General features: G+C 39.0%; 1 protein-coding gene across 1 annotated transcript; it reads left to right on the forward strand.

Annotated features, from left to right (window-relative positions):
* Window positions 1-1,447: 1,447 nt before the first annotated feature.
* SMCO2 (single-pass membrane protein with coiled-coil domains 2) lies at window positions 1,448-26,565 on the forward strand (the record flags this gene model as incomplete). The annotated part of the gene is given in 11 exon segments (XM_079775531.1): window positions 1,448-1,540; window positions 1,544-1,565; window positions 2,783-2,861; window positions 3,742-3,841; window positions 8,673-8,806; window positions 9,420-9,569; window positions 16,774-16,864; window positions 19,540-19,596; window positions 21,846-21,902; window positions 23,032-23,207; window positions 26,367-26,565. Coding segments are annotated over 11 exon segments (1,158 nt in total).
* Window positions 26,566-27,905: the final 1,340 nt, after the last annotated feature.

Genomic DNA, 27,905 nt, shown 5'->3' on the forward strand with positions numbered 1-27,905 from the left:
CTTTTCCCACTGGGGACCCCTTTGAATTGCAGCCACTGGGGATCCCCACATGGATCAAGGACAAAGCTCCATTTTGCCACAGAGTGAAAGAGCAGCCCTTGGTCACCCACATGGTTCCAACATCCCTTAGGTTCCCGTGCTGCTTTCCTTCCTCCTCCTGTTCCGAATCCCAGCTCTACATCACCTTTCCGGGGAAATTCCTGCATGATGTCACTTCCCTCCCCATCACTCCACAGTCTCCTCTGTCCCTCAGGGTCCTAGGTGCCAGGCTACCCTCCAATTCTAGGCCATGTTACTGTTGTCACTCATTGGAGTACACAGAGGAGAAGTTTGCTTCCTGTGTAGTGCTGGGTACAAGCCTCCTGATTTCTGTCAATTACTGGGAGTTACGTTTCATCTTCTTTCTTATAGCTCTTCTTATGAGCGTCTTAGATCTCGTCTCATGCCACTCTAACTTCTCTCCCATTTCCTTTCACCTTTGTTTTTCTCGCTCCTTACGTACCCTAAGATTCCCTGTCTGCTCTCCAGCTACCCTTGCCTGTCAGGCTGGAGTGAAGGTTCCTGTTCTCAGACCACCAGCTGCAGATGGTGTACACTGGTCGAATTTTCAGAAAAGTAATTTGGGAATATTTTTCTAAGTCTTTAAAAATGTATATATTGTATTCCCAGTATTTCCACTTCCAGGGAAGTATCCTAAGTAAATTATAGAGATGCGCTGGAAATTACTAAATAAAGATATTCATTGTATTATTTATAATAGTAAAAAAATAGAAAAAATCTAATGGCCAATAATAGTAAAAGAATTAAAAAACCCATCACGTTTAAAGATGGAAATATATATACCAGAATATTAACAGTGCTTTTGTTTGTACACCTCTGGGGTATCTCTGCTTATCCCTGGAGTACCAGTGATTTTTATTTTCTTTTGCCATTTTCTATTTTTTATAATTTGCATATACAGGGCGTCCCCCAAAAAAGTATCACTTTAATAGCTGATAGCTCAATTTTAAAAATGAAATGTTTATTTTAATAAACACTGTCTTTATAATTATTCCAAGTGTTTGTATACATTTTTTTGGGGATACTCTATATATAATCAGAAAGAGGTCATACAAATAAAGGTTCCCACCTCCCAGGCCTGGCTTGCTCACTAATATTTCCATTCAAGGATTCAAAATATACATTTACAGGCTCAGACAACCCTTGAGTTAATCAGAGAAGTCCTTAGGGACAGCTATAGCTTCCCAGATATAGCTGAGCAGAGAAAGCTTAAAAGCTTACTCCGGGGTCCCTTCCAATTGATGGCCAGTTTTGGAAAGAGTGGGGTTAAGGCCAAACTCCCTGCTATCAGCAGAAACAAGCCTGCTATCAGCAGAGGGAATATAGCTGCCAATTCTGCCATGAAAACCCCTCTTGTTGTCATCATTGGCCCTGCAAGGCTGAAGAAATGGCTCTCATGCAGCTACATGACAAGACATCTCTGCAGATGAAGAGAATTGGGAAGGAACAACAGTTGACTGAGAAAAACATTGGCTTTCTCTAAAATATTGATGCAGCCCTAACCGGTTTGGCTTAGTGGATAGAGCGTTGGCCTGCGGACTGAAAGATCCCAGGTTTGATTCTGGTGTACCTTGTTTGTATGTACCTTGGTTGCAGGCACATCCCCAGTGGGGGGGGGGGGGGGGTGCAGGAGGCAGCTGATCGATGTTTCTCTCTCATTGATGTTTCTATCTATCCCTCTCTCTTCCTCTCTGTAAAAAATCAATAAAATATATTTTAAAAAATTTAAAAAATGTTGATGCAGGTGAAGTTTCAATGAAGAAGTAGGTCAGGACTGAGCTCTCAAGAGCAGTTTCTGGGGTCCTGTCTGGGGACTTTATTGGGTCAACAGAATGCAAATGATGAGATTTCCAAGTTCAGGGTTGGGGTTGACATTCTTCTTTGCAATTCTAATTTTGACCTTATGAATATTTATTGTGATAGGACCTGTGAGACATTAAAGGGGACCAGTATCAGTTGAAAAGAAGTCATTAGGACTCTAGTCTCAATTTACAAAAATAATTTGTTTTGTGCTTTCATTATCTTCACTTGTTAAAGATATAAACTATTTTTAAAAATATATTGTTATTGACTTCAGAGAGGAAGGAAGTGGGAGAGATAGAAATATCCACGATGAGAGAGAATCATTGATTGGCTGCCTCCTGTAGGCCCTACACTGGGGATCGAACCCGCAACCCAGGCATGTGCCCTGACTGGGAATCGAACCATGACCACCTGGTTCATAGGTCAATGCTCAACCACTGAGCCACGCTGGCTGGGCAAGATATAAACTATTTAAAATGCTTTACAGAGTAGAGGAAGCACAAATATTCATGTAAGTACATGAATGCATTTCATAACCCTTTGCACTCGTTTGCTTTTTTCTCGATTCCTTTATTATAATGCTAACTGTGTCGAGTCACACTCGACATCCAAGTGCAAAAGGTTAATACATGACAAAAAAGTATACTAATAAAAACAAACAGTTGCCCTGGTTGAGTGGTTCAGTGGGTTGGAGCGTTGTCCTGTACACCAAAAGGCTGCAGGGTCAATTCTGGTCAAGGCACATACCCCCGAGTTGGGGTTCGATCCATTTTTAAAATGAGGCAGCTTTGAGTATACTAATATAAAATGGACTCCAAGATAGGCTATTAATAAGAAATAGTGTGTATCATATCACCTCACTTACATTTTAAAAGGCATGTGTATTGTCATATAAACATAGCTGCTTATTTATGCACAGATTCTCTGTGGAAGAATAAAGAAGAAACTAATAAATGTTGTGAGGAGGACATCTGGGGGCTAGAGATCAAGATGATATCGTAGACCTACTCCTTTCTGTATGGTCTTTTGAACCATAAGACACTTTTAGACTCTCGTTTTTAAAGTGGACATTTATTTATTACCAGAGGCCTGTTTCACGAAGATTCGTGCAATAGGCCTTCCTTCCCTTGGCTGCTGGCACTGGTTTTCCTCTGGCACCCGGGACCCAGGCCGCAGCAAAGCCAAGCCTTCAGTCTTCAGGCTTGGCTCTGGCCACAGTGGAGTCAAGCCTTCAGCCTTCAGGCTTGGCTCTGGCCACAGTGGAGCCAAGCCTTCAGCCTTCAGCCTTCAGCCTTCAGCCTTCAGCCTTCAGGCTTTGCTCTGGCCACAGTGGAGCCAAGCCTCCAGCCTTCAGCCTTCAGGCTTGGCTCTGGCCACAGTGGAGCCTTCCGTTTTCAGTCTTCAGTTTTCACTCTGGCGGAGCCTTCAGTATTTGCTCCGTGCCTGCATATGCAAATTAACATGCTATTTTGTTGGTTAATTTGCATACTCGCTCCTGATTGGCTTGTGGGCATCGTGGAGATATGGTCAATTTACATCTTTCTCTTTTATTAGTGTAGATGTGTTTATTTTACACACATGTTTGCATGTGAGCACAGACAGAGCTACACAGCTACGATGGCTTTGAAATTTGGACCCTCACTGTTAAATCATGTATTGAGTCAGTCAACAAATAGTTACCCATCCTCCCTCTTCCCATCGTGTGCAATCCACCGAGCTAGACATCATTCAGGCAGAATAAAATCAGTACAAGGACAGCAGGTGCTCCTTGGGGCCTGGAAAGAGCCCAGTATTCTCCCTCCAAAAATATTTAGGGCAAGCCTAAACTGTGGACCTTAGGCATAATCACAGCATCTGTGTTGATTGTGTGCCTTGCAGTTTGCTAAGGAAATTTACCGAAATGGATCACATCCTGGACAGATCAGATGATGAGGACAACACTTTCTCTGAAAATCCTCCAGCTGACTCCCTTCAAGAGGCAGCCACTAAAAAATGGGTAAGGGACAGACTTCAATGTCACGGTGGGGAAGAGAGGGACTTCTTATCTCCAAGTGGAAAGGAAATTTCTGAGGGTTTCCTCCTGGTACATACGTGCAAGACAAAGCTTGCAACCAGGAGGGAGGCTTTGTCTCCTCTGAGGGCTGCTGTTAGCATGCCAGAGACTTGCTAGCCGTCTGCAGAAAACTGTGCAGCACATGTTACTCTTGTCCCTGGGATTTGTGACATTTTTCACCTTCGTGCAAATTACCACATGTAAAATTGCTCCTTGCTCACAGATTGTCTTCCAACAGAAGGCGTCAGAAATATCTAGTTACTCTTAATTCAGTCTAAACCCTACTCAGTCTTTGAAATTCAGTCACCCAGCTGAATTGGGGGGAATTAAGACAAAGCCTGAGCTTGTCCTGGAAAGAGGTTATGCTTTCACTACCAATTAGATCAAAGCAAAGGCCGACACCCCCTTTATTATTGTTGAATAATTTTTCCATAGATTCCCCAGGCATATTGGCTATAGAGGAAGGTAGTTTTAACCGGTAGGAGCGTTAGGGAAGGATGGAGTGGGGATTGCTGACTCCCCGCTTTATGCAGCCCCCAAAGGAAGCTCATCTGTGTAGTTCTTTGGAATCATTTTGGATTTGCGGATGGCTACCTCTGTAAATCCATAGAAGGAAAGATCCCCACAGAATATCCCAAGCTGGACTTTACCTTTAAGGACTCTGCTGTAGTTAAACAAACAAACAAACAAACAAACAAACAAACAGAAAAAACCCCCAAAGTAATAGAAGGCATGAAGGCATGGAGTTAGAGGTGTGGAGAGCAGACAGTAATGAGGCAGACAAAAAGTGGCAGGAGAGATAGACAGAGCCCTTTTATGGAAAAAAAAGAATAATAGGAACTGAATTAGAGGGAGAATCTTAGGATGAACTTTTTAGAAAGGCTGTGGATGGAAAAAGAAAATAGGGAAATTGAGGTGTGTGTGGGGGAGAGGGGACTATGAATTTGGGAAACATGAATTGATTACTTTACCAATAGTTTCATCTGATTCTTTGCGGGCGTCTTGTGCCTGGATTCCAGGAAAAGGCTCCTACCATTAGACCCACTTTGCCACCACATCTCTCCTGCCTTCACGTGCCCTCCTGAGTGCTGTTAGTCAGTGAACTGTGACACCATCTCTTGTTGACCCAGGACAGAATAAGTCTAATTAGAGAATAACATTATTCCCTGTGTACGAGTTTATCGAATAGTCCACACTCTCAGACTATTCCTTACAAATTTCAAGTCAGGGAACAAGGTTTAACAAAACATTTTTGAATTGTTATGATTGTATTCTTCCTATTAATTTACTTACATGGAAAAATCTACAACTGCATATATAAATCACATGCAGTTACATAATTAACACTTTGTACTAATAAATTAGCCTCTCTGCTGATAATAGGACAAATCTATGACTACTTGAGAAAGAAACATTTTTCTCTTATTCTCTGAAAGCAAACCGGAAGCTCTATACTTGGCATAAACTGACACTTTTTTGTTTTTATAAGGGAAGATCATAAGATTTAAAGGACAGGTTCAGAAAATGAACAGAGTTAATAGAAGTTAAAAAAAAAAAAAACACCACACACACACAATGGGTTTAATTAATAAAATCGACTTTAGGCAAACTGCCAAAGCTGCCCTATCTAACCATCAAAGTACACCCCCTCTCCCCCCACCCCAATATTTAGAAATGAATACTATTTTGCTCTGGTTTCACATTCCTGATCCCTTTCACTGTTCTACACAGTGTTGATTTTGGATGCCAGGTGAGTGAACAGATTTTCCTATTTCCTGCTTTTGTCTGCATCTGTCACAAGCAAAATGTATTTGCCTACTTCTGGAGTCTGTTTATTCTAAAACTGCTTATTGAGCATCCATTATGTGCTGGGCACTGTGAAGTGTGGAGAGACATAGATACAACCTCCTTTCCCCTCAGTGAGCACTCATACTAGGAAGGGCTCAAACAAGGAAAGAACAGCCATTTGTGACAGATCCATGCTAGGAGTCTCGGATGTGCTACAAAGTCATGACAGGGGCCATACAGGGAGATGGCTGGGAATATGACAACCGAGTTTTGAAGGATAAACTGGATGGGGAAAACATTTCAGAAAGATGGGACTGCTCATGCAAAGACAGGAGGCCAGAAAGAAATTGTGTTCTGAGAGAGAAAGGGTGAAAGGAAAGGTCTGATGGGCAAGCAGGCAGGCAGGACACTAAGATGTGGAGATAATGCAGGATGCAGACTGGAAGCCAGGACACTGCTAGGAGTCAAGAACTGATGAGGACTGAAGTAAGGCACTGACTGATGGTTCAGCATCCACAGCAGTAAAACAAGGCTTAGAATTAAGATCCTCCAATTCCCAATCTTTCTCTACATCTCAGTGTGTCCACTGCTTTTGACTATCTAATCAAATGAATTAGTGGGCCTGGCCGGGTGGCTCGTTTGGTTGGAGCATCCTCCCACATACCGAAAGGTGGCAGGTTTGATTCCCGGTCAGGGCAAGTACCTAGGTTGTGGGTTCAATTCCAGGAGGCAACCCAATTGATGTTTCTCTCCCTCTCTCTTTCTCTCTCTAAATCAATAAAAATTTATCCTCAGGTGAGGATTTTAAAAAAAAAAGATTTGATAGGAAGAAATTGAAATTGTAGATGCCTTTTTTCCATGAAGAGGTAGTTAAATATAGTTGAGTCATATAATACTTGGGAAATCTAGCCATGGTTTCTTCATCTATAAATGTGATAATGATCGTCGTATCACTGATGTGGTGCCAGTGGGGGTTGTGAAAGTGACAGTGATAGGGACTAGATATTTCTTCATCTGAACTCAAGGCCTGGATATGATGAAAAGAGCCATGGTCTTGGAATCAGAAAAACGAGTTCAAGTTCTGGTCCATACACTTACTCGTCATATGTATTGTTTTCCCATGTTTGCTGTAACAAATGACCACAATAAGCAATGTATTAAAAAAAAGTATTCTCTCAGAGTTCCGGAGGCCAGAATTCTGAAAACAAGAGGTCCCAGAGCCACGCCCCCTCGGAAGGCTCTGGAGAACTCTTCCCTGGCTTTCCCAGGGGTGGGTGGCTCCAGGCACTCCTTGGCTTGGGGATGCCTGTTTGCACGCGATCGTCTCCGTTGTGTTTGTGTTTTCTCTTCCGTCTCTCATTAGGACACTCATCATTGAATTTAGAGCCCTCCCAGGTAATTAAAAAGGATCTCATCCCCAGATCCTTAACTTACATTTGCAAAGACTCTTTTACCAAATCAGGTCACATGACAGGGCCTTAATATCAGGACAGAGACATAACTTTTTGAGGTGACTGCTTAGCCCACTACACCGTATGACCTTGGGCAAATCACATTTCAATACCTTCCTTTATCCACCTAAAGTCTGTCATGAGAATTAAAAGAAATAACACACACGAAAGAAATTTGTAAAGAGTTATGTGAATGTTAGTTATTCTACTGACTTGGCCAGTAATTTATACAAAGATTTCAATAAGAGATTGATCTCCCCTCCAACCTTTTCTCCTTTCAGTCTAAAAATAGTTTTGCTGAAGCACAAGAATTTCAGACCAATCGTTTTCAAAGGGAAGGAGAAACATTTTACAATGTAGTCACTAAAGATAAGAAGTGTTCAGAGAGAAATCATTGTCAGTTGTGTGCGTGCACAGACTTGAAAGACCAGAAAATGCCTTAGATGTTTTTCTAGAACAAGGCAAAGAATAAAGAAACAAAGAAATAAATTTTGTAGGTCACACTGATAGAGTAGGTTTTCCCCTCTAAACTCTTTATTAAAAACAAACAAAAAAATCAACTTAGCCCTGGCGAGGCAGCTCAGTTGTTTAGAGTGTGGTCCCCATACACCAGATTGTGGGTTCGATATCTGGTCAGGGCACATACAAGAGGCAACCAATGAGTACATAAGTAAGTGGGACAACAAATCGATGGTTTTCTCTTTCTCCCTCTTTTCCTCCCTATCTCTCTCTCTCTCTATAATTAACCAACCAATCAATATTTTTTAAAAACTTAAAAAAAAATATATTGATTACTCAGATTCTCATGCTTATATTTTAAAATTGTTTCCATTTGTCACATTTGCTTTATCTTTATATATGTAAATAGATGGAATATTCTGAGCCATTTAAAAGTAGGTCAAAGCATGACACTTCATCTCTGTTTATTTCAGATAGCATCTCTAAAAACACTTTCTTCTATACAAGCAAAATGTCATTATCACATTAGAAAAATTAGCAATAATTCTATACAGTAATCTAATAGTCTCAATTCTCTAAATATTCTCATTCTCTAACATCCAAATGTTTTTTGTGGCTGTATTTTTTTTAAAAAAAACCAGTATCCAAACAAGATCTATGCAATGCATTTGGTTGTTATATCTTTTTAGACTCTCTTAATATAGAACAGTCCCAGCCCTTTTTCTTTTCCTTGGCGCTGACTTTTTTTTGAAGAGACCAGTCATCTTATTTGAGTGGAGGGCTAGAATCTTAGAATCTGTGGGAAAATGGAATTCTATTACTCAGCAGCACTGAAAAGAGCTGTGTCTGTGAACACCGAGGTTCTCCATGTCCCTGCCCCAGCCTTCTTCTGCCAACAGAGCAGGAGAGCATGTCTGCTTATCTTACAGATGCATTAGAAGGCTCCGGCCTCAGGGAGAGCTATGTGCTTGCCCCCAGAGAGGGGGCATGGGTAGGCTAGAGGGACCCGTTGTGATAGCCCTTCTGTTCTGCTTTGCTTCTTTCATGATCACTATCAGGATATGTTGGAGTTGGAGGCTGAGCATGACCAGGACCTGCAGAGTAAACAGGATGAGCAAGAAGCACATGATGCTCAACGTGAGGACCCTCAACTGTCCACATCTTTGCAGTTTTCAGAGAACATCCCTAAACTGTAAGCTTTGACATAAGCAAAAGGAAACATGTAATCATGTTTTGTGGAGGGGAAAAATAAATTTAGCAGAGAACTTAGGGAAAGCTTTGGAGATTTAAAATCCATACATGAGTTAAACCATGAAGCACTCATGTGCACAAGTAACTACCTACACATTCAGCAAGAATGCAGAATAAAGATATATCTAAGGATATAGGTAGAGCCATATCACTCTCAGAAAGTTTTCTAGATATGAAAAGTATTCCAATTATCAATGTTAGGCCCCTGTAGACCCTTTCCCTATTGTATACCTCTCCATCCCCCTGAGCTACCACCACTATCCTGAAATCAATACTTAACATTCACTCTATACAGGGAAATTAAAAATATATCTATTGTTTTTACTAAATATAAAATAGGCTTTATTTTCTCTATTCTTGAAAAGATCTGTTATAATGGGTATTAAATACATTCCCAAACTTCTTTCTTAAGGCCTTCCTGCCTCTGGACCCTATTTTGGTGACAGAAAATGAATAAGCAAATCAACTTACCCTTTAAAAGAAGAGGGTTTGGACCATGGGAGATGTTTCCCACTGTTTCTACCTTAAAGCTGATCATAATCATATTTTTGCAGGAGTCAGGAGAACATGTTTTTCCAGCTAAACCACTGGAATACACAGATGGGTATACAAGTGAAAGAACTCGGAGATGATCACATGGGCTGGATGAAGAAAATTAACAGTATTATACAAAAAGTAACCCTATCAGAAAGCACAGTGAAGAGGTAATTGTAAAGTGCTGAGGTTGGTCAGAACATGATTAAAATTTTCATAGCTTCAGAAATTTTAGAAACTCGGGACTTAAGGTGGTAAAGTTCTTAGGAAAGTCTCTAGGATAAGAAGTATAAAGTCTTATGTTAGAAGTTAATGTCACACCTGTCAGAATGGCTATCATCAATGGCTATCATCAATAAATCAACAAATAACAAGAGTTGGGGAGGATGTGGAGAAAAGGGAACCCTCATGTACAATTGGTGGGAATGCAGACTGGTGCAGCTACTGAGGAAAGCAGCATGGAGTTACCTTAAAAAATTATTGAATTGCCTTATGACCCAGCAATTCCACTTCTGGGAATATATCTACAGAAATCCAAGACACTAATTCAAAAGAATATGTGCACCCCTATGTTAATTGCAGCGTTATTTACAATAGCCAAGATTTGGAAGCAGCCCAAGTGCCCATCAATAGACAAGTGATAAAAAAGCTGTGGCATATTTACACAATGGGATACTCCTTAGCTGTAAAAGAGAAATCTTACTTTTTGCAACAGCATGGATGAACCTGGAGAGTATTATGCTAAGTGAAATAAACCAGTCAAAGTAAGGCAAGTACCATATTCACTTATATGTGAAATTTAGTAAACAAAACAAACTGAGGAACAAAATAGAAACAGACTCACAGATACAGAGAACAGACTGACAGCTGTCAGAGGGGAGGTGGACTGGGTGAAAAAGGTGAAGGGATTATGAAAAGAAAAAAAAGGAAAGGAAAAGAAAAAGAAAATAAAACTCCCTGGCCAGAAAGTTCAGTTGGTTGGATCTGACCCCTGGTGAAGGCATGTACAGAAGGCAACTGATTAATGTTTCTCTCTCACATCAATCTCTCTCTTTCTTTCTCCCTGTCTCTCCCTTCTTCTCTCTCTCTAAATATATATTGGGTAAGGATTAAATATATTTAATCCTCCTTGGGTAAGGATTAAAAAATTGCAAAAAATCCCCCAAACCGCAAAGACACAGACAATAGAATGGTGATTATCTGAGGAAATTGGGGTCGGGGAGGTAGAAGAGGGCAAAAAGAAGATAAATGGTGATGGAAAGAGACTTGACTTGGGATGGTGAATACACAATAAAATATACAGATTATGTGTTACAGAATTGTACACCTGAAACCTATATAATTTTATTAACCAACTAGAGGCCCAGTGCACCAATTCATGCACAGGTGAGGTCCCTCAGCCTGGCTGGCGATCAGGGCTGATCAGAGCCATCTCACCCAGTCCCAATGGGGGCAATGGGAGCCGGCCGGGGAGGGACCGTGGGAGGGCTCCAGGGCGTGTCTGGCCCTCTCACCTAGTCCTGATCAGCTAGACCCCAGCAGCAAGCTAACCTACTGGTTGGAGCGTCTGTCCCTTGGTGGCCAGTGCACATCATAGCAACTGGTTGAGTGGTCGACTGAACAGTCAAATGACCGGTCGGACACTTAGCATATTACGCTTTTATTATATAGGATATCACCCCAATAAATTCAATAAAAAAGAAAACGGTGAACATATAAAAAATTGAAATGTATTGCTTTTTCTAAAAAACCATAAGTTAATATCACAAAATCTCAAAGCCTATACCAAAGTTATCTGCATCTTCTCTTAAGGGAATGACTTCCCTTATAGATTCTTTCAATTGTAGACCCATCAGTGTATTCCGGAAGTCATGCTAATAGGTATCAAAGGGAGGTTTACAAGTTCCCAATGATCCTTGAGTTTTATCCAGTACTATCTAAAAGAATCTCACCAGTTCAGCATGAAAAAATATTAAATTATATTTGTTTAATGCATATATGAATTTAAGTGCAAAGTTTTAAGATGAAACAGAAAAAAATAAAAGTGTTATCTATCTAATCCCTGGTATAGAGAGAATGGACTTTGGAGTTAGAAGGACCCAGGTTTGAATCCTGACATTGGCATGTCTTGAATAAGTTAATCAGCCTTTTCTAACTCTTGACTTTTATTGTCTATAAAAAAGGGACTGATGTCAGCCATTTCATTGGTTTCTTGTGGGAATTAAATAAACTACTGTAGGTAAAGAATTTAACACAGTGTCTGATATACAATAAACAATAAATGCAAGTTATTCTTAGAAATAAATTCCTCTGGCCTTCTGAACCAGCCTACCATATTCTAAACTCTTTCCTACTGCAGGTTTACTCTTCCTGTAGACATTTTCTCACCTTTCAGTTAAATATGTTCCCAAGGAGCTAAGCATCACCATGCCTTTCAGTTAAACATCTCTTCCCAGCAGCCTTCTCCTGACCATCCTATCCAAAATAGCTTTTTCTTCCAAAACACTAATATTTGCTTTTAAAAAGAGTTTTTGGTTTTTATTCAAATCCTATACATTAATTTTAATTACTTTAAAAATTAAAGCATAATTTACATGAAATAAAATTATGTTTTAAAAAATATTTTAAAATTTAATTTATATATATATATATATATATATATATATATATATATATATATATAGAGAGAGAGAGAGAGAGAGAGAGAGAGAGAGAGAGAGAGAGAGAGAAACACCTCTCGGCTGCCTCTTGCATGCCCCCCCTACCAGCAATCAAGCCTGAAACCTGGTCATGTGACCTGACCTGGGGATGGAACTGGTAACCTTTTGGTGCATGGGACAATGCCCAACCAACCGAGCCACACTGGCCAGAACAAAATTATGTTTTTTTTATTGTATGGTTCTGCAAGTTTTGAAAAATGCATACAGTTGTACAGGCACCACAGTAGACATTGAACACTTTCACCACTCACCAAATCTCATGCCCTTTGGGCTAACCACTCTCCCCTGGCTAAGCTGCTGGTGAACACTGATCTGCTCTCAGTCCCTACAGTTTTGCCTTTCCCTGTCTGTCACATAAATGAAATTGTACAGTATGCAACCTTTTGAGTTTATCTTCTTTCACTTAGTCCAATGCATTTGGCATTCACCTATGTGGTTGCATGTATCAGCAGTTTGTTTCTTTTTGTTGCTGGATAGTATTCCATTATGCAAATATATCACAGTTTATCCGTTCACTAATTGAAGCACATTTCGTGTATTTTTTGCAATAAAGACATAGATTTATTTTGGCTATTAGATTTTTAAATATATATATATTTTTGCTTTTCCATGTAGATTTTAGAATCAGTTTGTCAACTCTGTTGTGATTTTTATTAAAACTACCATTAATCTGTAGATAAATTTTGGAAGAATTAACATTTTATCATATTGATTATTTCAATTAAGGAATAGAGTATATCATTATATTTATTTAGGTCTTTGATTCCTTCTAACAGTGTTGCATAGTGTTCATTATAGAAATATTTTCAATTTCTTTAGGTTTATGCTTATGTATTCATGCCTTTGGTACTACTGTAAATAGTACTTTAAAATTTTCAATTCCTAATAGTTAATTGTTATATAGAGTTGATTTTTGTGCATTAGCCTTGTGTCTTGTGACCTTAATAAATTCATTTATTATCTCCAGTAGTTTTTGTAGGCTATTTGGGATTTTCCACATAGATAACCATGTCATGAGCAAATAGAGACAGCTTTCTATCTTTCTTTCCAATCTATATGCCTTTTACTTCTTTTTGTTGCCTCGTTGTATTGGCCTGAACCTCTAGTACAACGCTGAATAAATGGAGTGATAGCAGCCAGCAGACATACTTACCTTGTTTTCAATCCTACAGGAAAAGCATAAAATGTGATGTTAGATGCTCTTTTTAAAGATGCCTTTTCTCAAATTGAGAAAAATTTTTTATATTCCTAATTTACTGATATTTTTTAACAGCAGAATAATCTGATTTTTTCAATTCTATGAATGATCACTTTGTATTTGTTTATACTAGTAGTCTCTTGACATGGTGAATTATAATGACTAATTTTTGAATGCTGAACCGGCCATGAATTCCCAGAATAAAGTTCACTTGGTCATAATATGTTATCCTTTTTATATATTGTTGGATTCACTTCACTAAAGTGAAATTTTGAGAAGTATGTTAATGAGAGATATTGGTCCGTGCTTTTCTTGTAATGTGTAGTGTTAGTACAAGAAGAATACTTGCCTCACAGGAAAAAATTGGATGTTTTCCTACCTGTTTGTGTGAAACTGGCATAGTTGATTCCTTATATGTTTAGTTGAATTCACCAGGAAGTCATATTTCCTGGGTATTTCATTGTGGTAAGATTTTTAACTCCTTTATGCTACTTCTTTATAGCCACAATCATTCATTCTCCCTCACCCATCCCTAACTCCTGCCAACAACAAATCTGTTTTCTATAATTATGTTATTTCATGAACATTACATAAATCAAATCATGCAATATGTATCCCTTTGAGATTAGTTTTTTTTTCACTTGGCACAATTCCTTTGAGGTTCACCCGGTTGTTGCATATATCAATAGTTCCTTCCTTTCCATTACCGAATAAGTAGTCTGTGGTATGGATATATATAGTTTGTTTAATCATTCACCCACCAAAAGTCAATTGCACACTTTCTAGTTTGGGGCTATTAGGAAAAAAACTACTTGAAACATTCATGCACAACTTCCTGTATGAAAATAAATCTTAATTTCTCAATTGTCCTAGAGTGAAATCACTGGGTCATAGGGTAAGTCTGTTTTTAGTTTCATTTTGACAGAAACTGCCAAACTATTTCCCAGAGTGTTCGTACCATTTTACATTCCCATCAACAATATATGAGTGATCCAAATTCTCCACATCCATTTGGTGTTATCACTATTTTCCATCTTAGCTATCTGGTAAGTTACATGTGTAGTGATATCTCACTGTAGCTTTAAATTTGCAAATCTTTCATGCCTAATGTGTTAAAAAGCCTTTCATGTGTTTTTTGCCATCTATACACTTTCTTGGTGAAATTTCTGTGCATGTCTTTTGTTCATTTTCTAATTGGAGAATTTTAAATATATATATATATATATATATATATATATATATATATATATATATATACTAGAAGCCCAGTGCACGAAATTCGTGCACGGCGGGGGGTTGTCCCTCAGCCCAGCCTGTACCCTCTCCAATCTGGGACTCCTGGAGGGATGTCCGACTGCCCGTTTAGGCCCGATCCTGGTGGGATCGGGCCTAAACGGGCAGTTGGAAGTCCCTCTCACAATCCAGGACTGCTGGCTCCCAACTGCTTGCCTGCCTGCCTTCCTGATTGCCCCTAACCGCTTCTGCCTGCCAGCCTGATCACCCCCTAACCACTCCGCTGCCAGCCTGGTTGATGCTTAACTGCTCCCCTGCCAGCCTCTTTGCCCCCAACTTCCCTCCTCTGCCAGCCTGGTCACCCCTAACTGCCCTCTCCTGCAGGGTTGATCACCTCCAACTGCCCTCCCTTGTAGGCCTGGTCCCTCACAACTGCCCTCCCTTGCAGGCCGGGTGCCTCCCAACTGCCCTCTCCTGCTGGCCATCTTGTAGTGGCCATCTTGTGTCCACATGGGGGCAGGATCTTTGACCACATGGGGGCAGCTATATTGTGTGTTGCAGTGATGATCAATCTGTATATCACTCTTTTATTAGATAGGATAGAGGCCTGGTGCACAGGTGGGGGCCAGCTGGTTTGCCCTGAAGGGTGTCACAGATAAGGGTGGGGGTTCCCTTGGGGTGTGGGGCGGCCTGAGCGAGGGGCCTGTGGTGGTTTGCAGGCCAGCCACGCCCCCTGGCAACCCAAGGGGAGGCCCTGGTATCTGGAATTTATTTTCCTTCTACAATTGAAACTTTGTAGCTTGGGGCGGCAGCCATTTCTGGGGCAGCAGCCATTTCTGTGACAGTTAATTCACCTTCTACAATTGAAACTTTGTAGCCTTAAGCGGGTGAGCCCGGCCAGGGTGTGCGGAAAGCTTTGCTTCCCCTGTTGCCGGCGGCAACCCTGGCCTGCTCTCTCAAGCTCCATTCTGGCGCTATTTGTTTGAATTTGTTTACCTTCTATAATTGAAACTTTGTAGCTTGAGTGGAGGCTTAGGCCTGCAATGGCTATGGGAAAGCTTGGCTTGCTCTGTTACCTGGGAAACCTTGATCTCTGTGGCTGTAGCCATCTTGGATTGAGGTTAATTTGCATACTCTCCCTGATTGGCTGGTGGGCGTGGCTTGGCAGGTGGGTGTGGCTTGTGTAGGGAGTGATGGTTAATTTGCATATTACCATTTTATTAGAGAGGAGATATATATATATATATATATATATATATATATATATATATATATATTATTGATTTCAAAGAGGAAAGAAGAGGGAGATAGAAACATCAGTCATGAGAGAGAATCATTGATCAGCTGCCTCCTGCACACCCCCTACTGGGAATTGAGCCCGCAACCCAGGCATATGCCCTGACGGGGAATTGAACCAGGACCTCCTGGTTCATAGGTCGACGCTCAAACACTGAGCCACCGGGCTGGGCTGAGAGTTTGTTTTTTAATGTTGCGTTTTTAGAGGTTTTCACATACCCTAAATATAAGACCTTTGCCAGATATGAGACATGCAAATCCATATAACATTCATTGGCCAAGCAAAAGTTTTAAACTTGTAATGAGGTCCAGTTTATCAATGTTCCCTCTTATGGTAGTGTTATTGGAGTCAAGTCTAAGATCTCTTTGCCTAATCCTAGGTCCCAAAGATTTTTCATGGTTCTTTTCTAGAAATTTAACTAAGCTTCCATTTTAATAATCTTAATGTTCTGCTCCTGTGTCTAGTTAGGTCTTAACATTTCTTTTTTTAAAAATATATATTTTTATTGATTTCAGAGAGGAAGGGAGAGGGAGAGATAGAAATGTCAGTGGTGAGAGAGAATCATTGATCTGCTGCCTCCTGCATGCCCCCACACGGGGGACTGAGCCCACAACCCGGGAATCAACCGTGACCTCTTGGTTTATAGGTTGCCACTCAACCACTGACTGAGCCACACCAGCTGGGCAGGTCTTCCATTTCTTTACTATTATCTAAATTATTTAGAGTGTTGTTGTTTTTTTACTTTTTTTTGAATTGCATTTATGTCTCCCAATTCCAACACAAGCACTTATCCAAGAGTCTTCTGTTATAGGAATTGGATTTAATTTTTTTTAAAGATTAAAATTGATCTTTCTACAAAGATCAAAACAAGATTAGGAGATTTTTCTTAATCCACAGACTTAGCCCATCTCTTGGTCTGTTTGCAGCTTATTAAGTGAGGTGATGTCCTTGGAAGGCCAAGTTGAAAAGCTGGAGTTACACCAGGGCCTTGACCCTAACAAGGGAGAAAACATCAAGGTAAGCTGGAGTCTTGGGGAGGACAACAGGGAGGCTGTGGGGACTCTGCCCTCCCTTGTATTGTTTAACAGGTCATAACAAGAATTAAAACCCATCTTCTGTCACGAGAAGGAATGCTATCTGGTGGTCAGTTCTGAGCACCTTTCGCCTGGCTACACTTCTATTCTCTGATGAAAGAAAAAGGCTAGATTTTAAAAATTCTATCTAGAAAATTAGTCAGACAAATAAGAGGGTTATATCTTGATGCCATCTTAAGATAACGATGAGTACCTTACAGGAAAACTCTTCTTCATCTTTGTATCCCAGCACCTAACAGTACAGAGAAGACAGGACATAAGTATTTGTGAAGAGCTGCATCCTTAGAGTGTAAGGGATATAGTTGCATCTGTCTTTGTTTCCTTCATGAAGAGTTCTGTGTTGGTTTTCACTATCTCCTAAGTTTTCCTGTTGTGTTTGTCTCCTTACGTTTCTTAGATAAAGGTTTAATTTTCCCTTTTATAACGAGTCATAAAATATTGCAAGGAAGGTCGTGATCAACTCTTGAAAATAATTAGACTTTAAGCCCTGACTGATAACTTTTTCCTCTCTTTTAAAATTCAGGCCTTTGAAGAAAAGTCTCTAAAAAAAGAAAAAGTCTGTGTCTAGCCTCCCCCCCCCCCCTTTTTTTATTGAAATTGCCAGCCCCAGCTCTAGCTTAAGCCAAAGAGTTTAAATTAAGTGGATTTTGGAAGAAGTAAAGGAGAAATAGCTCTTTTATTGTAAGAAGGTAATGTAATTTAAACCCTGACATATGAAAAGCCATCTACAGATTAGCACAGATTTATTACCAAGGAAAAAATTACTTTTAACTGTGACTCGGTCCAACATTTTAAAGTAGCAACCTCATTTTGTGCTAGTTGAAAAGTCAAGCATTTTTTTCACTGTCCTTGGGTTTTGGAAATTGCAAACTATGAAAAGAGGGAAGAGGACAAAGGCCAAGAACTATTCCGCCTTAGAAAATTCCTTCAAAAGTCAGCTGTCCTACAGGAATGTGGATTTCAGCAGGAGTTATGGCTAGAGAGGGATAAATATCAAAGGAACGAGGAGGAAGATAGACAAGCACAAAAATAAATGAAAGTGAGATTTTAAAAAAAACAAATAAGAGCTTGGAATACTTTGAAAGGGAAAGACATCAAAAATATGTATGAAGATTCTTTCTGGAGTTACACAGCTGTGTATGCACTTAAAAAATATACACTCAAACTTAAAAATTAAAAACAGCCCAAATATCCCCCAAGTGACGTGTGGATAAATCGTAACACATGTTATAAAATGGAATACTACTAAGCAATAAAAAGGAATGGCCTTTTTATTCATCCAATCGCGTGAATGGATCTCAAGTGCATTATGCTAAGTGAAAAAAGCCAGACTCAGGAGATTCCATAATTCATGATTCCATTTGTGTAATACTGAAAAGGGCAAAAATAGGAACAAAAAATAGATTAGTGATTGCTGGAGTCAAGTGGATAAGGGGAGTAGGAGATCGAAAAAAGGACACAGGAAATTTGGGGTGTGATGGACATAATCCAGACCTTGTTGTGGTGGTGATTATGTGACACTATGCATTGGTCAAAATTCATAGAATTGCACACTTTTTAAAAAGGTGATTTTTTACTGTATATAAATTATAACCTCAATAAACATGACTTTTAAAAAATTGACACAGGTTCTGTCCTCAAAAAGTCTAATGGTTGATGGGAAAGCCTGTGTAAAAACAAATGCAGTGGTTTAATGAGTAAGAAACTTTAAATATAATTGTTACAGATGCAAAGTCAGTAGGAATGGTTCTAGGTTTACTCTAATGAAGGGAAAAGTGAGCATTGTTAGAAATAGAATTGGGAACAGCAAACAAAGTTTGGGAAAATTAAAGGGGAAATAAGTTAATGAAGTTTTAGAAATAAGTTAATGAAATATCACATGAATTGGCTCATTTATTTCTCATGAAGAAATGGAATGACTCAGCAAGCCATGAAAGAGGAGAAGGGAAATTTGGTGAAAGCATTTAAACACACACACACACACACACCCCAAATGTAAAAGACCTTTAAACTAAGAATAGTTTAAATCTACCTTTGAGGTAGATTTGGGGTGTTGCCTCCTGTTGAGTCCCCAAGTCCACACATTTTCTGAAACCTCCATAAGAATATCTAGACTTTCATTCTGAGACTTACTCCCATCTCAGTTATCTTTGATAGTACTGTATAAATATATTTTCTATGTAAACAAACCAGGGCAACAAGTAAAATATGATTATATCACAGCTATTTTCTAAATAATTAAATGCCACAGTTCAGGGGTAGGTAATGAAAAAACTTGGTAAAGAAGGGTGTAGACTATACATTCTCTATAGCTGTTTGAGGGCAAATACTCTTTACTGATATCCAATCAGCACAGTGCCTAGCTCAGTAGTCTCTTACGTAGGATATGGTCAATAATACCTTGATTTAATTTAATATTGATTTTGGATATCAAAACCCAGAATAATAAGTAAAGGAAATAATAAGGAAAAAAATGGCTTCTATTAAATCTCAAACTTTTGATCATGAATTAGCTTTCTTCTGAAAATCATAATTTGTTTTGTTTCAATTCCATAAATCATTCTTTATAACTTTTGTTTTATACCCTTTGTTTTAAAGGAGAAGATTGTGGAAATTAAAAAGCAACTAGGAGAAATGGATAACAAATTTGTCCAGGTAATAATAAAAATGGCTTTATAATTGATTTCTTCAAAGAAATCTCAGATTTAGAGAATTTTAGTGATGGAATCTAAAATTTGATGAAAGATAGAATTTTAAACCTAGAAGGGAACTTAGGGTCATATAACCTATGCCCTCATTTTCAGAAGAGAAAAGCATGACTCAGAAATATGAAGTGATATGTCCATATTTCCAGATGAAAAGAATCAGTCTTGTTCTTGCTCTCCCATAAATGAATATATGTATATATTCATATGTATGTATATATTTTGAATATATGTATATGTATACATTTTGAATATATATGAATATATGTATTTATTTTAATATATACATGTACATGTATTTATATATCTAAATATACAAAAATATTTAATATATATTTAAATGTATATATTTTTTCTCTTAACAAAAGTAATACGTGCTTACTTTAATAAGTAAAATATTATAGAACTTTTTGATATTAAAAATGAAAAATAATCCTACTCACTCAACAATAAACATGGTGAACATTATTTTTTTAATTCTCACCTGAGGACATGTTCCATCAATTTGAAAGAGAGAGAGAGAGAGAGAGAGAGAGAGAAACATCTATTGGCTGCTTCCTATATGTGTCCTGACCAGGGATCACACCTGCACCCCAGGTATGTGCCCTGACCAGGAATTGAAACTGCAACCTTTTGGTGTACAGGATGACATTCCAACTAACTGAGCCACCTGGCTAGGGCACAGTGAACATTCCTGTATATTTATATGCTATCAAATCTTTCTATGCATATTGTTATTTTAATGGGATTATATTGCATATATTATTTTGCCACCTGTTATTTTCACTTTGCATTTTTTGTTATATATATTTATTATTATTATTTTATTTTTTGGTTAATTCTCACCTGAGGATATTTGTCCATTGATTTTTAGAGAGAGTGGAAGGGAGAGGGAGAGACACAGTGAGAAACATCGATATGAGAGAGACACATTGATTGGTTGCCTCTCGCACTTGCCCCAACCAGGGAAGGGGATGGTGGGGCCTGCAACAGAGGTAGGTGCCCTTGACTGGAATCAAACCCGAGACCCTTCAGTCCTCAGGCCAAAGCCCTATCTACCAAGCCAAACCAGCTAAGGCTCACTTAGTATTTTTTTCTTTAAAAACATTTTATGCCACTAGATGTCATTTTACCTTTCTGCTGTTTATACAATGCAGGATTTGATTTTTAGATACATTACATTTATTTTATTGGATATTTGGAGCTTTATAATCCATGTTTGCCATTACAAATGATGGCTCAGAAACCCATATCTTTGCTTGTCTTGGCAAGGGCTTCTTTAATAATTTCTATTTTTAAATAAAGAAATAAATAAATAGATAAATAAAATTTAAAATTGAATTTATTGGGGTGACATTGGTTAATAAAATTATACAGGTTTCAGGTGTACAATACTACAACATATCATTTGCATATTGTATTGTGTGTTTACCACCCCAAGTCAATAAATTTCTAGAAATGGCACCTCTATGTAGAACCCATCTTTCTTGCATCCCAGAGTACTGTTCTTCCTGCTATAGCTCTGCTCTTCAAGTCATGCTGCAAATCTATTGTGGGATTATTATTTAAACCTTTAAAATGTTTTACTCCTGATGTATGTGCAGTTGGCATTTATGTCTTAGAAGGTAATGGTTTGCTTTCAGCTTGTGTCTTGATCTTACGATAGAAACCAACCAAATCCGTCTGTTACCTCTACCTGGCAACCTCTAGAAGACACGGGAAGGAAAGAGGAAACACAGCTTTTATGGATGGTTCTTTTGCTAAACCATAAGGCCCAAATATTCAAACTAACATAATGAGGATTTAACATTTATATATTATAAATTTTAAAATACTTAAAAGATATATAATTTTCTTTTTTTCCTCATAATTACACTATGTTTCTCTAACTAGTGGCCTGGTGGATGGTTTTTAAGGAGCAAGGGAAGAGCAAAAGATGATTTATTTTAAGCAGTTGTTAATATAAATTTGCACTTCTAAAGCATTGAAAATAATTGTATTAATCTTTTGGTTATTCCTCCTGCAATTTATCATAATTTTACTATGAATTTGCTCCGGGGAGCAAGGATTTTACTGAGTAAAAGTAATTTTCGTTGAAGCTACTTTATAATTATGTGGCATCAAAATGAGGAAGACTTTATTATATAAACCAGAAAAATATAATTTCTATCTTACCCCAAATTGTGGGTGTTTTTTCAGGTTGATGCTTGTAATGAAGCTCATGAACTAAAGGAGAAACTCGTTGCAAAAATAGAGGTAAGATTTCACTGTCACATGAGTTCAAATAATGGTAAGATAAAATGAATTAAATATAAATACAGAGGCAATCCTTTCCCTAGAAGTGGAGAGGGTACCACATACTGATCTCTTTCTACCCTTATTGCTGTCTTCTTCCCCTCCTGGCCTTCTGCTTTGGGCCAACAGAACATCTCACACCTCTGGGCTGCTTCCACATCTCCTCCATCTGGAGCTTACCCTCTATGTACTATACATATTACCCGTTCTTCAAGGCTCAGCTCACATGTCATCTCTTCCAGACGTTCCCTTATCTTCCTTACCCAGAAAAATGAAACAGTGAATAAATGAACCAACCTGTCACCCGCTCAGAGGTGCCTGATGATCCCACTTTCTAGAGTAGATGCCCACCACCAAACCTCAGCTACTCTATCTCATCACCTTGTTTATTTTGTCTTTGGCACGTATCTTAATCTACAATATCTAATGTGTATATGTGTTTAGCATGTAATTCTTTGTCTAATTTGCTTTTAAAAGACTACATGCAATACAATGCACATTCCTTGTCTATTTTGTTAGCCACTGCATCCTAGAACAGTGCCTGGTAGGAATCACTAAAAAAATGTGTCCTACATAGATGAACAAATTGGATAGATAAATTCAGTACAAGGATAATTCTCTTTCTACGTGAATAGTCCAGCAAAGATCAACATGTGGGTTTTGTTTAATGTTATACCATGGTGCTAACTTACTCTGGGATAGTGTCTTTTTCTAATAGGTGAGAATATCTGCCAGTGACCTCCTCAAATGATTCACATGTGACTTGCAATATGGGCCCCTGAAGTGTTCTGGTGGGAAAAGCTCTCTGCATCATCTACAATAAGACTGGCAGATACCTAGAATCATTTTTAAAATATATTTTTATTGATTCCAGAGAGGAAGGGAGAGGGAAAGAGAGACAGAAACATCAATGATGAGAGAGAATCATTAATAGGCCCACACTGGAGATCGAGCCGCAACCTGGACATGTGCCCTGACCGGAATCGAACAGTGACTTCCTGGTTCATAGGTTGATGCTCAACCACTGAGCCACACCTGCCGGGCTGGAATCATTTTTTAAAAAATGATAGTTGATTGTTCTTCTTTCCAGAACTTCTGCAAGGACATGACTGTGATGAATAAAAGACTGGGGATGTACCCATTGAGAGAAGAGCACCCAGACTCTCGGAGTCCTGAGGAAACGGGTAGGGAAGAAATGGAGCATCTGCTTCTTCAGGCTCCCCCGACCCCTTCAGTGCAGAACTCCCCTCCTCGCAGTACCTTGTGGTGAGTCAGAGAAAGGAGCTGTGGGGGCTGGACAGGCCCTCGTATGTGAACAATAGTAAGATTAAGCTTCAAGTGTTACTTAAATATTTGTTTCATCTCCTTTTATAAATTATTTCTGTTCTTTAAAAGTCATAGTATTTTGATTTTTAGATACAGATCAATTGCATTAGATACACACACACACACACACACACACACACACACACACACACACACACACACATTTCTTCCTTATTGTTTTAGATAACTATATGTATAGAATCTTAAAGGGTAGTGTCTACAGAGTGTGATGCAGCCTCCTCCACCAGAGAAGCATAACTGCTAAGCAGATTTGAAAACCTCTGCTTGCTGCACAGGATGCCTCTCCCTTGTACAGTATGGAAGACATACATAGTGGCAAATTCTGACTCTTTGAACTTCTTCCTAGAGATGCCACACCATCACATATACCCTGAGCATGAGCATATATACTTTTTAAAAATATATATGATGAACATCTTTTATATTTCAAGTCCCCAAATGATCAAGATTTCTGCCTTTAGTAGCCCATGGAGTATTAGGAGAGAGATTTAAAATAATTTAATTGCAATAATATGCTGTGGGCCCTATGTCAGGATTACATGCAAGGTACAGTGCACACAAAAGAGGGAGCTGAAGATTCTCCTGGTTTTGTGGTTGGGGATAAAGAATCAGAAGTAGAGCCTGGCCAGTGTGGTTCAGTGGTTGAGTATCTACCTAAGAACCAGGAGGTCATGGTTCAATTCCTGGTCAGGGCACATGCTGAGGTTGCAGGCTCGATCTCCAGTGTGGTGCATGCAGGAGGCAGCTGATCGGTGATTCTCTCTCATCATTGATATTTCTATCTCTCTGTCTCTCTCTCCCTTCATCTCTGAAATCAATAAAAACGTATTTTTAAAAATAGATGTTCATCATGTTCAACAAAAATTAGTTAAGTGAGGAGTAATGCCAATGAAAATGGTGGAATAAAGACCCCCAAAATTTCCTCCTCTATATAGTCAATAAGAGATCTGGAAAAAATGGTCAGAAACAAATTTTTTCAGAATCCTGTAAATTAAGAATCCCAGTATCCAGAATACATAAAGAACTCTTATAATCCAAAAACAAAAAGACTAACAACCCAATTTTCTAAATGAACAAAGGAGTTGAATAGACATTTCTTCAAAGAAGATACACAAATGGCCAACAAGCACATAAAAAGATGTTCAACATCGTTGGTCATTAGGGAAATGCAAATCAAAATCACGAGATACCTCTTTACACACTAAGTTAAGTATAGTTAAAAAGACAGACAATAACAAGCATGTGGAGAATTTAAAACCCTCAGGTATTACTAGTGGGATTGTAAAATGGTGCAGTCACTTTGCAAACAACTTGGCAGTTCCTTAAAATGTTAATGGAGCTATCATATGACCCACTCCTAGGTAGGTACCCGAAAGAACTGAATATATATGCCCACAAAACACCGGTACATGAATGTTCACAGCAGCATTTTCATAATAGTTAACAAGTAGAAACAATACAAATATTCAGCAATTCATGAATAGGTAAATAAAATGTGGGATATATGTGTGTGTGTGTGTGTGTGTGTGTGTGTGTGTGTGTGTCACAAAAAAAGAATAAACTATGATATATGCTATAACATAGATGACCCTTGAAAATGTTATGCTAAGTGAAAGAAGCCAGACACAAAAGGACACACACTACATGATTCCATTCATATGAAATGTTCAAAATAGGAAAATCCATATAAATAGAACATAGATTAGTGGTTGGCAGGCCTGGGGTTAATGGGAAATAGAAAGCAACTGTTCATGGGTACAGGTTTTCTTTTTGGAGTGATGATAACACCCTGAAATTAAATAGTGGTGATGGTTGAACAAGCTTATGAATAAACTAAAAGCCATGGAATTGTTCTCTTTAATAAATGTGTGAAGTAGAAGCAATTATTTGTAGAACTACCAAGAGCTAGCCAGTGGTGATAATGCCAAGAAACTTGACTCAGATTTACAGAATCCACTAAGTAAGGTCACAAAATAGACCCATAGTTAGCTTGAACTGCGCACTAGAGTTTTTCTTCTGAAATGTATTACAGATGGAGATTACCTTCAGGTAACTGGCTTATCTGTGACATATCTTTTCTTCTTGGTGTTTTTCTGGATTTTCCAGATCTTCTACCCTAATCATGTATTGCATTTATAATCTATATATAAAAGCCTAAGCGACCATTATGACCAAATGACTGGAACGACCAGTCAACCAGTCACTATTATTCGCACTGACCACCAGGGGGAAGACACTCAACACAGGAGCTGCCCCCTGGTGGTCAGTGTGCTCCCACAGCCAACCTCCCACGGCCCCTCCCCTCAGCCAGCTGGCCAACCTCCTGTGATCCCTCCTCCTAGGCCCTGATCGGCGGGCAGGGGGGAGGGCCAGCAGGCCAACCTCCCATGGTCCCTCCCCCCAGCTGGCCAGCCAACCTCCCGCGGCCCTTCCCCTGGCCAGCCAGCCAACCTCCCGTGGTCCCTTCCCCTGCTGGCCAGCCCCACAATAGGCCTCAATCTCCAGCCAGGCCAAGGGACCCCACCAGTGCACAAATTCGTGCACCAGGCCTCTAGTTAGAAAATGATAATGCAAGGAATTAAAAGCAAATAAAGTACATCATAATTACAGCCCAGGAGGAGGAGTCCTCAGACTTGGAAAAGCTTCTATTACTTTGTAAGGGTAATTCTGATGCCAGGACAAAAATGATAATAGAGAGGGCTGAATTCCATTTGTCACATTGTATTTTGTGTCCTGAGGAAAATCTAACTGCCCTGTGCCTTTATTTTCTCCCAAATAGGCATCATATAAACCTCATAAATGAGGTAAAGATGGCAATCATCTGTGAGAAGACCATTTCAGAGGAAAGAGCCCCACAATATCAAGGGTTTCATTGTTTCATGACTATAGAATGTTAGAATTCCAATATCAGTCCTAACATGAACTTAAGTGCTCAACTATTTTGCAGATGTCAACTGAGGTCAAGAGAAGTGCAGTTACTTACATGAGGTTATAGAGCTACCTGGGTAGAGGATCCAGGAGTCACGTCAGTGTGGTTTTCTTCAGAATGTTCGTAACACATGTTTTCTTTCCTTATAGGAAACGTGCACTGAGGATTTTCATCATATTTTATGCCCTCGCCTTCACTGTACTTTCATGTTACATATTATTTTTTGATGCCACGTTTATCTTTGAAAGGGTGCTCCCTACAATGCTTGGGCGCCGCAGAACGTGGGAACTACGGGAGATTATTGTGCCTTTCTTAAATTTGGAAGTGGAAGACTTGTTGCCCTCCTAAAAATGCAGAAGTTGCTGTTACACTACTGACTTTCTCCCCAATAAAATTCCGGCTGTTCTTATATTATGGTGGTTAACTTATTTTTTAAAAAATACTATAGGGTGTTTGGCAAAGGACATTGTAGTCATGTAGCAATTGGTTGATCACAGACAGAAAAAAATGAAAGCAGTTTATCTCTACCCTTAAACGCACAACGATTCCTCAAATCATTCCACACATTGATTAAAACATTTACTTCAAACCACTAACCTCTCTCATCCTCCAACAGTGAGGACACAGAGACCATCCAGTATTAGCTTCCTCGGTTATTTCACCCATTTGACCTCTGATGTCTCAGAAAAGAAAACACAGAATTCCTCTCCATTGTTTCCAATTTTACTTAAGTTGGGTTGGAGCCATACTTCGGGTATATGGACATTATTTAGTTTTGCCCCTTAACATTCATTTATGGTTTTGGTAACAGCACCCTAATTTTGCTTTTAAAGAAGTATCTTTCCCCAGTGAACATAATTCTAGTTGGTCCCCCGTTGCCCTATTAAGAAGAGCTGGAAATAAGTTGAATCAGACAATCTCTAAGAATGAGAATCTTGAGAATCATACAAAGAAGGGAAATGATTGGAACTTGAATTTGGTGAACTAGTCCATATCGTTTTCTGCTTAAGCTAGCCAGAGTTGGTTTTGTTGCTTATAATCAAAGGAAGTCTAATTGATGCAGTAGTTTTGAATGTAAGACTGGAACATTTTTAGCCCCAACTTTGTAGGTAATGAGGAAATAGTAACCTTTATTTCCTTTTTCTTTCCTTTGGTAGCAATTTCTTTTTTTTATTGTTTAAAGTATTACATATAGTAGTACATATATCTTCTTTTTGTCCCCCATTGACCTTCCCCCAGCGTCCACTATCCCCTGTCGCATGCCCTCATCCCACCCCCCTAGTGTCTTATGTCCATTGGTTGTGCTTATATGCATGCATACAAGTCCTTCGGTTGATCTCTTTCCCCCCCTCCCCAACACTCCCCAGCCTTCCTGCTGTAATTTGATAGTCTGTTCGGTGCTTTACTGCCTCTGTGTCTATCTTTTTGTTCATCAGGTTATAATGTTCTTTATTTTCCATAAATGAGTGAGATCATGTCATATTTTTCTTTCATTGCCTGGCTTATTTCACTTAACATAATGCTCTCCAGGTCCATCCATGCTGCTGCAAATGGTAAAAGTTCCTTCTTTTTTATAGCAGCGTAGTATTCCATTGTGTAGAGGTACCATAGTTTTCTAATCCACTCATCTGCTGATGGGCACTTAGGCTGTTTCCAAATCTTAGCTATTGTAAATTGTGCTGCTATGA

The sequence above is a fragment of the Cnephaeus nilssonii genome (genome assembly GCF_951640355.1).
Source record: "Cnephaeus nilssonii genome assembly, chromosome: 6".
Classification (NCBI taxonomy): domain Eukaryota; kingdom Metazoa; phylum Chordata; class Mammalia; order Chiroptera; family Vespertilionidae; genus Cnephaeus; species Cnephaeus nilssonii.